Here is an 11,376-nt window from a genome sequence, read left to right on the forward strand (position 1 = left end):
TTGGAATTACTTGCTGAGTTGGGTAATGTCCATGATGTGTTCCACGTATCGCAGTTAAAGAAGTGTTTGGCTGATGAAACACTGGTTGTACCATTTCAAGAGCTGAAGATAGACGACAAGTTACAGTTTGTCGAAGAACCAGTTGAGATTATGGATCGGGAAGTTAAAGTTCGTAAGCATAGTCGTATCCCAATTGTGAGGGTCCGTTGGAACTCGCGACGTGGACCAGAGTTCATGTGGGAACGCGAGGACCAGATGGAGCTTAAGTATCCACATTTGTTCCCCAAAGACAAGACAAAACCTAGCGAATCTAATGTTAATGCAACTAGTGAATTTCGGGACGAAATTCCCATTCAAGTTGGGGATGATGTGACACCCGCGGAAAATGCACAGCCATCCTGATTTAGCATCGCACCGTTTTGTGATTTACTTCCGTTTGTGGCGTGCTTATCAAATTTCGGGACGAAATTTCTTTCAAGTTGGGGATGATGTGACAACTCGTATTCCGAACCGATTTTTGTGTAACGTTACGTGATTACGTGGACTTTATCTGAATAATATGTTATGATAATACGTGCTATGTGTAAATTGTGTAATGTATGAATGTATACAAATGACCCGATCGTACATGACTTACTCGACTACACAAACCCATTCGGTCCATGTTGTTGGACTCGAGACCTTTAGGGCAGCCCAAGTGAGGGTTCGGCCCATCCCTCTCTTAACCGAATTGTACCTAGAATGTTAGTAACATTCTCACAACTTGCAACATTAGAAACCACACAAACCCTAGAAGCTCTCTCTCTCGTTTCCCTTGGAACCGGCGGCAATCTCGAAACTCTCGAAGATCCTCGTGTTCGGATCGTTCTATCCCTCTCAACCGGTTAGTATTTGTTAATTGTTGGGTTATCATATGTGGTTATACATGTCTCACATGATGGATTTTAAATGATACATGATTGTTGATAGATGATTAAGTATTTGCATATGATGATCTAATTCGGTTAGGGTGTATGCATGATAACCGGTTGTGATATTATGATTTGTGGTATTGATTGGTTTATTGTACACATGACTTAGGGTTGCATAATAGACTCGAAATTCGTTAATCATACGATCCGATTGTATGTCCCTTATGATATTGAATTACTGTTCTTGGATTGATGTTATTTTCGGTGATATGAACATACTTGAATATTGAAATAATTGTGTTTGATCTGATTTGTGAAACTGCCAAAGATGTTAGCTGATATCACGGAAATCATAAACTGCAACTAAGGAAATCAGTTACAACGTGGATTGCGAGTCGAGAACTCACTGTCTCGACTCAAAACCAACACACCGACACAAAACAACACAAACCGAGACCACGGTTGCGGGTCCGGTTGCGACTCGAGACCGTGTAGTCTCGACTAGAACATGACAACTCGAGACCACCTTGTTGCGACTCGAGACTTTGAAACCAGTACAACACGAGACCACTTAGTCTCGACTCGAGAGCTTGGTCTCGACTCGAGACCATTTTACACGTACACTTTGTTATTGGGCCTGCACACTGTTATGAGCCTAACTGATTGGGCCGGATGCTTGGACTCTGCTTGTTTACATAATTGTTCTGCTGATACCTATACGTGAATATGATGATCAATATTTGTACACAACTTGTTACAATATGTGTGGAACATACGTACCCTACTAGTATACGAATCTGATTTGGTATGATAACTGTGATAGGACGTGAATGATCACTTCGTAGCTTAATTGAACTGTTGTGTATCATACCGAGCAATCCCAGGTGAGTTCATTGCATTTCTCAAGCATGCGTCCCGGTGGTTTGGGACAACTAGTAAACATTTGGAAGGGAAACTTGGGTAAACAGTTAAATCGGGTTTTTGTTATTGAACATGGAATCTATCATTATTGGATTGCCTGTAGGGCAATGGGGTAATTAGTTGATAGCGCTATTAGGTGGGATACCTCACACCGGGCCGTAAGGACGGGCGTGAACTAATTATCTGGGCATCATTACCAATGCTTGGTTAGGAGCATTGGGGTTGTTAAGGGGCACACTCCCCGGATACATATGGGCACACTCCCTAGGGTATCTAGCATGTTATGAGCAACATCGTATCGCAACGTTGAATCACATTAACATACATCTGGTAACAAAACACGTTAACAAAACTTTGAACTCACCAGTGTCGTCTGACACACTTGTCTGCATGCTTGCAGGTCGTTAGGGTTGGAGACATGGACTTGCTATCTGGGAGTGCTGGAGTGGTCATGGGTCGTGCCTTTAATTAACAGTTGATTGGGTGGTTTTGAAACTTTAAACAATTGAATATTATTTCACTTATGCTTCCGCTAAACATATCTTTTGGGTTTAACGCTTGGAATTAAACTTGCTTGGTTAATTAATGACATGTCTATTTAAATACTTGTGTGGTTCAATGTGATTGGTGGCTCGTACTCTGATGTGTCGCACCTCCCGCGGTGTTTCTGCTTGTGGTATTTTTGGGGGTGTTACAGCATCGGTCGACTCAATACACCCCATTTCGCCTTCAAAACACCAAAAGCCCGTTCGACGTCTTTTCTTGCCGCCTCATGTTGCCTCTTGAATTTCTTTTCGTTTACTTCGTGAGGGTAAGGGATCGACTTCACAAACACGGACCATGAAGGGTAGATTCCATCCACGAGCAAATAACCACGATTGTATAAATGGTTGTTAACGTAAAATGGACATTTTGGCGCGGTTCCATTTCGTTCCGTTAAAAATAACGGAGATTGTTGTAGAACATTGATATCGTTTTGAGAACCCGGTGGACCGACAAAAGCATGCCAAAACCATAAGTCTTGAGAAGCAACCGCTTCGAGCATAACAGTCGGGTATCGATGATCTCCTCGCATATATTGGCCTCGATACTCTGTCGGACAAAAACGCCAAACGAAATGGGTGCAATCAAGGCTACCGAACATACCTGGAAGGTGATGTTTTTCCTCATGAGCTTGGTATAAAAGTGCCATGTCGTGGCTTGTCGGTTTACGTAAGAACTCTGGACCGTATATTTTGCAAACCGTGTCACAAAAATATTCTAGGCACTCGCGGGAAGTTCTTTCGGCCATATGGAAGTACTCATCGTTCTCGTCTGGAGTGTTTCCAGTTGCGAGCTGTTTAATAGCCGATGTCACCTTTTGCAAGGGCGTAAAGCCCTTCTTACCTCGCGCATCGGGGGCCTCTACAAACCACGGGTCGTTCTCTTCCCCATCGGCCACAATTTTTAGAAACAAACGTTTCGACATACGGAACCTATGCCGAAAGATATCTTCGTTGTACTTCGGGTCTTCGACAAAATAATCCGCCATGAGTGTCTCATGCCCCTCCTCACGTTGACGTTCAATATATCTCCTTCGGTTAGATGTGCCGGTATCTTGAAGTTCGGCTTCTTCGATGAGATTTTGAAAAAAAAAGAATGCTACTATCGGATGAATCGTCGCTACTCATGGGTGGGAACCATAACGGGAGTTCATCCGCCATTTTGTATGGTAAATTTTTGGGAAGAATTGGTGGTATTTTTTGGTTTGGTTGGGTATATATTTGAAGGTATTTGGTTAAATGGTTTGTTTTGATATTTATAGTTTAATTTTTTAAAGAAAAAATATTTTTTTTATTTAAACGGTAATATTACCGTTAGGCTGGCCCCCACCTTCAAACAATCCAACTTTCCCGAGTCGGTAACATGTCACCGATTTGTGAGCTTTGCCGCGTCGCCAAAACGTTGACGGCGGTGTTTGCCGATCGGCAAACAAATTTGACGCCCCTTGCCGCATGCCACACCGTACACCCTAATAACGCAATTACCTAGGGGACTCATGAGGCTATGCAGACCCGGTTATCTAATATGGATCCAATTTTGTTGTCCGTATATATAGTTTTAACCCGACGTAAAAATCACTTATCCATCTATCTCCAGGGTTTCCCCTCTTTCTCTCTCGCTCTGCTCTTTACGGATCTTCATAGATCTTCAAATCATCGCTCGGATTCAAGGTTAGATTACCAATCTCTCCGATTAAAAATAGTTTATGGATTGTTTGGTTTTGATGTTTTTTAAACATTGATACACAACGAATATCTTTTGTGTTTATCCGTGGTTTATTTTACTCTTAGTATTACGATTCAGATCTGAACAGTAGATCGCCGGAAAATCATTGCCGGTATCGCCGCTGCTGACGTCACACCATCACCGATCGAACTTCCTCAGGTACAATTTTCATCTATCGAATCGTTTAATTTGTTCCGATTGTTTGCGGTTTTCTAGGGTTAGGGTTTCGGTTTCGGTTTTATTTAGGTATTTTTCAACGATAATAGGTTGCATTTGTAGCCTGTTCCGTTCTCATGCCTTATTTTAAATGAACTGGTAGGAGAATATAATGGAAAGAATGCATTAGAGGCTTTTTGTTCTAACATTAGGGTTTAGATGTTCGTACATGTGTTATTATCAATGGTGGTGACTGGTGAGAGTTGGATTTTTGCACATTCTTTTGTTTTACTTTTACAATCATGTGAGAACAGAAATTTGGCAATAAACTTTAATTTTAGGGTTGAGATTTATAGATTCATGTTAAATTAGGGTTCATTCTAGTATTCAACCTTAGTGAGCAAGAAATGAAAAATTGGTGTATAGATTAAATACATTGTAGTTAGGGTTTTCGCGGTGCCTTTAATGCCTCACATAGTCACATCTTAAGTGATAAGCAACTCTGTATGTTTTTAGGACTTGATTACATGATCACTGTAGTTTTTTATGTGATCTATCTGGAAAACTGTTTTTGTACTCACCGATTTTGGTTGCTTTTACATTTACGTGCAAATTTGGTTTGTGTATGCTTGGTTTAAAAAAGCGCAAGGCGCTCCGAAGCGTTTTGGTTCCAAAAGCTTTAAGCGAAGCTTCAAGCCCGAAGCGAGAGCTTCACGTATACGAAGCACTCAAAATTAAAAAAAAATTTAAAAAAATATTGTACACATCAATATGACCTATTCTACTTGTTAATCAATAATAAACACAAAAACATGATTAAAAACACACTTAACACATAAAAACATAGTTAAAACATAAATTAAAGTCGAAACACATTTAAAACATAAACATAAAAATAGTCTTTAATCAATAATCATCATAATCAAGTACGTATTCATCTCCATCAAAACATGATTAAAAAACACACTTAATCCGGAGGCCATTATGATTTCTAAACAGAAATCAAGTTGCAGAGAGAATAGAAGGAGAAAGAGGAAGACAGCGGCTGATATGTTAAAAGACAGCGGCTGATTATTAGGGTAAAGAAGTAGGGCCTCATTCAAACCCTATTTAAAGACTATTGGGCCTAAAAAATGGCCCAAATGTGACCTGATTGGGCTGAAGCGTCGCTTCAAACCATCATCGCTTCGCGCTTAAAGCTCGCTTCAAAACGCTTCACGTGTTGTAACGCTTCAGACCAAAAAAAGCGCTTTTCCAAACGCTTCAGCGCTTCACGCTTAAAGCGCGCTTAAAGCTCGCTTTTTTAAACACAGTGTGTATGAAGTATGAACTAGATGCTCTTTGTTCTAAATCGAGTTGATGCAATCTGTGTGTTGCACGGGATGTTGAAAATGTAAGGTTAAATAGGTTTTATTTAAAAGAATCTATTTGTGTTTTATTTTCTATACATGTTTAACTCATGCAGATACTATATATATGGCATTGGCATACATCAAAACGTTATAACAAACAACCGGCTTCAACATTTAAATAATATCAGTATATCACCTTTCTTTTAAGATCATAAATTTGGAGATTTTTTAAGGTTATGCTAAAGTTTTGAAAACAAAATTCATCAGAGCAAAAATAATAGAATTAAAAAAACATTAATCGATGGTTTAAGCAGTGATAATAATAGGCATAATTATGAAGTCATAGACATCTAACCAAAGTACTTCTAATCATAGTCACATGGATTGCGGTTCGCTCCGGAATCCGGAACGAAAACGGGTACGCTGTCTGTGCATTTCTAAAATTCGGTACGAAGCGGGGTAGGTTCATTCGGAACGCCAATTCGGTACACGGTACGGTGTGCCATATAGTTTGGTACGTTGTATCGTATGCAAAACAGTTAATAAATTTTCTTCAAAAAAGAATCCAATTTAAAATAACACATTTTATAACGACGTAATCGAATAGTCAGATTTTAATTCGCATTCCAAAAGTCTAATTACTAGTATGAATCAACCTGTTCATTTCCGGTACGTGTATCGTAGCGTTCCGAAACGCAGAATTAGTCAATTGGAAACACGTTTTTATATGATTCGGAACGAATTTAGTGACAATTGGGTACAAAATTTTTTCCGATCCGGATCGCGAACCCGTAGTGTTCAGTTCGATTATGTACCCGATTTTGGTACGGGCGATCTGATTCGCGGTACCGGGGGGGGGGGGGGGGCTGCGAATCCTGTGACTATGCTTCTAATTTTAAGAAACTTTTTTTTTAATCTTTTTTTTTTCTTTTTCACTATCTTATCTTTTTTCCAAAATAGACAATGAACACTGGTATAGATTTCTATTTTCCAAAACTATCTCAGTTCTAAACAGGTATACAGTCGGTGAGATACAGTGTTAATTTTCTCATAAATGCACAATATATTGGATTAATAATCATTTTAATTCTTGGGGTATATCTTGCAAGTTGCAATATTAAAAAGGATAATTTAATTAAAAAACTTAATGTTGAAAATAATTTGCAGAGCAAAAATCTTTGAATACTTTATGCCTTTTGACACTAACAATCAAAACAACAAACAATCTGGTAATTTTTATTTTTATATACAAAAATCATAGGAAACATCACAGATTACAAATAATAACAGAATATGGTATGAATTCCTAAGGGTGCAGAAGGCATGTTCAATAATAAATAATCTAAAACAAAACAAAGTGCAAATTCTGTTGTATATTCTTCAGAAAACAACAAACAATCTGGTAATTTTTATTTTTATATACAAAAATCATAGGAAACATCACAGATTACAAATAATAACAGAATATGGTATGAATTCCTAAGGGTGCAGAAGGCATGTTCAATAATAAATAATCTAAAACAAAACAAAGTGCAAATTCTGTTGTATATTCTTCAGAAAACAACAAACAATCTGGTAATTTTTATTTTTATATACAAAAATCATAGGAAACATCACAGATTACAAATAATAACAGAATATGGTATGAATTCCTAAGGGTGCAGAAGGCATGTTCAATAATAAATAATCTAAAACAAAACAAAGTGCAAATTCTGTTGTATATTCTTCAGAAAACAACAAACAATCTGGTAATTTTTATTTTTATATACAAAAATCATAGGAAACATCACAGATTACAAATAATAACAGAATATGGTATGAATTCCTAAGGGTGCAGAAGGCATGTTCAATAATAAATAATCTAAAACAAAACAAAGTGCAAATTCTGTTGTATATTCTTCAGAAAACAACAAACAATCTGGTAATTTTTATTTTTATATACAAAAATCATAGGAAACATCACAGATTACAAATAATAACAGAATATGGTATGAATTCCTAAGGGTGCAGAAGGCATGTTCAATAATAAATAATCTAAAACAAAACAAAGTGCAAATTCTGTTGTATATTCTTCAGGATGTTGGAGCGCATGTTCAAGAATTAATATTGATGTCATGGTGATCGTGCTGCGAGTAGGAAATTAAAAAAAAATCATATAAACAAACCATATTGAATTGAAGGAACATAAGTTCAATTGTTACCTTTGATGGGATGATTGGTTCTTCTTAGTTTACAAGAGATTGAGGGCTGTGAGTGGTGGTGTGAGAATTTAGGGGTATGAAGAGATTGCTAAAATGGAGGCGTGGAAGCGGTTCGTAAGAATTTAATATTTTTTGTTTTGTTAATATTAATTAAATAATTTGGTATGGGTAATATTAATTAAATAATTCTTGATTTAAAATTGTGAGGCGGAATGCAGTAAGCTGTTTGGGGTGTGATATTAGTTAAGTAATTTGATTGGGCATGGGTAATTGAAAATGTGACGATGGGTTAATATTAATTAAATAATTCTTGATTTAAAACGTGAAGCGGAATGCAGTTAAGTCGTTTTGGGTGCGGCATTGTTAGAGCTTCGTGCTAGCTTTTCGTATTATGAATAATGTAAGTATATATGTATTTTCTAACCAAGTTGACTTTTAAACGAAGGGGTACAAATATAATTAGGGTTTAGATGTTCTTAAATGTATTATTATCAACGGTAGTGACTTGTGAGAGTTGGATTCTTGCACATTGTTTTGTTTTACAATTATGCGAGAACAGAAATTTGGCAGTAAACTTTGATTTTACGGTTGAAAATTCATAGATTCATGTTAAATTAGGGTTTATTCTAAAGTAGGAGCTTTATATTCAACCTCAGGAATCAATATATGGTGTAAAGATTATATACGTTTGTAGTTAGGGTTTTCGCGTGGTCTTTAATGCCTCAGATCTTAGGTGATAAGTAACTTGTTATGTTTTCAGGACTTGATTACATGATCACTGTTTCAATTATGGTGTTTTTTTAAACAATATGTGGTCGTGATTCTGTGAATTTTGTTATCTATCTGGAAACCTGTTTTTTGTACTCACCGAATTTGGTTGCTTTTACATCCATGTGCAAATTTGGTTTCTAATACGGTAATATCTTTTACATTAGATAATATCTGGTACTATAACTACCTAATGGAGCCATCGACTGAATACGTGGCGTTTGAAGAGAAGGTGAAGAAGACGATTTACATCGACAACTTATCCCCTCAGGTCACGAAAGCCGTTATAGAAAATGCAATCAATCAGTTTGGGAATGTGAAAGACGTTCAGTTCATTCCCACGTATTTCGCGTCTTGCGGTGTTTGTGCTGCGCTGGTGGAGATGGAATCAGCCAAACAGGCTGAAGAAATCATCTGTGAGATGGGTGATTCTCCTCTTATGATATCCGGAATGCCCAGGCCCGTGAGAGCCCAAAAAGCCCGAGTTGAAATGTTTGAGGACCGGCCCAAGAAGCATCAGAGAACTATTGTGTGCCGTTGGATGGATCCAAGTCAGCAAAACTTTGAGCTGGCGAAGAAGATTAAGGATCTGACGAAGAAACATGCTGCTGAGGCTCAATATATAATGAAGGTAAATACTAGAGTAAAATGCCATTTTCGTCCATGAGGTTTGGCCAGTTTCGCGACTTTCGTCCAAATATTTGTTTTTTCGCATCCGGATCCAAAAGGTTTAAATCTTGCCATTTTCATCTGGCTCGTTAACTCCATTTATTTTTCTCCGTTAAGTCAGGGGTATTTCTGTCTTTTTTTCTAACTTAAAGGGCAATTTGGTCTTTTTCACTTTATGTAAAAAGACTGAATACCCTTGAAAAAGACCAAATTGCTCTTTTAAGTTGGCAGAAAAGACGGAAAGACTCCTGACTTAACGGAGAAAAATGGATGGAGTTAACGAACCGGATGAAAATGGCAAGATTTCAAACCTTTTGGATCCAGATGCAAAACAAACCTTTGAACGGAAGTCGCAAAAATGGTCAAACCTTAGGGACGAAAATGACATTTTACCCTAAGTACTAATTGGTATTTTGGTTTAAACTGTGAAATATTGTATTGTATAAATGTCAAGTAAATGAAGTTTATTTCTTTTTTTTGTGCAGCTACAACTTGAAGAAGAAGAGAAGCTGCATAAACAGCAAAGCGAGACCCTGAAAACAAACTACAAGAAGTATGAGCTGATTGATGGTGCGCAAGCAGATGGAAATGTGCAGCGTTTGAAAGCTGAATATGGGTTGACACTCAACGACTACTGATCTGATGCTTCTAATTTTCATGGCGTAGGTAGCTTCATAGAGTTTTGTGCAAGCGATGTTTTAAGAGAGATTTTAGGCTGTTTATATTTGTGTATGCCGTTAGTATGGAGGAAAGCTTTCCAATGATAGGTAGTAATTCCACATCAGACAAGTATCTACAACAGGAAAGCTTAGCCTCATCAAATTTACATAATTTTTTGGACATGTTCCATATGTAATATTATTGGAACTCCAAATTGCAAAAGGGCATTTTCGTTACAGATTAGAGAGTTATGAGGTTTATTTGTAAAACGAGTAAGATTCAGGGACTTATCCTAGAAATCATAAAAGTTAATAAAGGTTTATCTGAAAATTACACTAATCTGTTCTTATTAGAAAATTAACCCTGTGAAATAAATGGTAAAGAGAAGCATCGACACACATTGCAAATACTTAATCAAAAGAACACTCACCACTCTGTCCTATTTTTTGTCTTCCAAACTAGTGGGAAACCCGCGCGTTGCAGCGGTATGGTGCATATAAACATCATCCAGAACAGACTCAAATGCATTGTAGAACTGATAAAGCTGACCTCATATCTGCTGCACCATGGATAGTAATTTGAGTCAAGAATCTGTCATTTGTGAATTCTTTTTTAATGAAATGAATTGTAAGTAAGTTTCTTGATGCAGGATAAAGATACCTTACCCTCTTCAATGGGGTGCACCAACATTTGAAGCAGGGCATGCTTTTGGAATGATGGCTGCGGTTCTGGTCTCCCTTGTTGAGGTGAATATTCAATAAAATGGGCCCCGCAAAATTAATTAAATGAATTCAACACCATGTTCTTTTCATCCCCAACGGTGGCATTGATGGTGTTGTCGTTTCTTGACAACGCGCTAGAGTTGAAAGACAGTGCTAAAGACCGAGGGATGCCATGGTGGGCCAAGTTTAGAACGTTTAAAGGCGATAGTCAAAACGAGGAGTTTTACACCCTCCCGTTCAATCTCGACAGGTTCTTTCCACCATCATGAGTTTAAAGATTAAGTGTAGTTTTGTCATTTTGCAAGATTGAGATTGTGCTGATCACAATCCCTTTTGGTTGGGAAGAGAGGGTGGGCAGCTAAGCTAAGAGTTAGTTTATGTTGTATTATTTTCATGAGATCATGAGATAGCATGGTGTTCTAAGTTTCTTGTAAATTTTTCGCCTCAAGTTTTGTTAGTTTATTTTGTTAATGAGATGCTACTCGAGTTGTAACCAAGTTTAGCCTTTTATCTATTGAGTCGAGGTTAACAGAAAAAACTTTGACCGGTCGTGTACATACATGAGTCATCAAAGATGTACAGGGTCTAGTTCAAATTTATATGATTCTAAATCTTTCTACACTTTCGACCCGTTTAGTGATTTGGGTGGTATTTCATCACAAACGGGTAAGAAGAGGTTGAAAGTCACTCAAAGTGGTCTAGAGTTTTAATGCAGTAATATATTTTAGTAATCTTAGAAATGGACAAA

The 11,376-nt window shown here is 37.5% G+C and overlaps 2 protein-coding genes across 5 annotated transcripts; one reads left to right on the forward strand and one right to left on the reverse strand.

Moving 5' to 3' along the window:
* Positions 1-2,523: 2,523 nt before the first annotated feature.
* LOC118488250 lies at positions 2,524-3,517 on the reverse strand. Its single transcript, XM_035985510.1, has 2 exons — positions 2,924-3,517; positions 2,524-2,623 (listed from the first exon to the last, which is right to left on the reverse strand). The coding sequence occupies exons 1-2, from the start codon at positions 3,361-3,363 to the stop codon at positions 2,524-2,526; spliced, it is 540 nt and encodes a 179-aa protein (XP_035841403.1). The 5' UTR covers positions 3,364-3,517.
* A 410-nt stretch (positions 3,518-3,927) lies between these two features.
* On the forward strand, positions 3,928-11,104 carry LOC110916621. Of its 4 annotated transcripts, none has more exons than XM_035985184.1 (5): positions 3,928-4,045; positions 4,179-4,259; positions 8,745-9,208; positions 9,732-9,908; positions 10,556-11,104. In XM_035985184.1, exons 3-4 carry the CDS (start codon positions 8,771-8,773, stop codon positions 9,882-9,884), a joined length of 591 nt encoding a protein of 196 aa, XP_035841077.1. In that variant the 5' UTR covers positions 3,928-4,045; positions 4,179-4,259; positions 8,745-8,770; the 3' UTR covers positions 9,885-9,908; positions 10,556-11,104. The 4 variants fall into 4 exon arrangements, with proteins under 4 accessions (XP_035841077.1, XP_022017019.1, XP_035841078.1 ...); XM_035985185.1 differs by having other exon boundaries at positions 3,932-4,045; positions 4,166-4,259; XM_022161327.2 differs by lacking the exon at positions 10,556-11,104 and having other exon boundaries at positions 9,732-10,245.
* The last annotated feature ends 272 nt before the right edge of the window (positions 11,105-11,376 follow it).

This window comes from Helianthus annuus, chromosome 16, assembly GCF_002127325.2.
Source record: "Helianthus annuus cultivar XRQ/B chromosome 16, HanXRQr2.0-SUNRISE, whole genome shotgun sequence".
In the NCBI taxonomy this organism is placed as follows: Eukaryota; Viridiplantae; Streptophyta; class Magnoliopsida; order Asterales; family Asteraceae; genus Helianthus; species Helianthus annuus.

Bases quoted from the DNA above. Each gene is read 5' to 3' on its own strand.
- LOC118488250 (XM_035985510.1), bottom strand. From the start codon at position 3,363: ATGGCGGATTATTTTGTCGAAGACCCGAAGTACAACGAAGATATCTTT. The intron at 2,624-2,923 runs GTATCGAGGCCA...AGTAAACGAAAA, and splicing joins TGGCGTTTTTGTCCGACAGA to GAAATTCAAGAGGCAACATG.
- LOC110916621 (XM_035985184.1), top strand. From the start codon at position 8,771: ATGGAGCCATCGACTGAATACGTGGCGTTTGAAGAGAAGGTGAAGAAG. The intron at 9,209-9,731 runs GTAAATACTAGA...TTTTTTGTGCAG, and splicing joins AGGCTCAATATATAATGAAG to CTACAACTTGAAGAAGAAGA.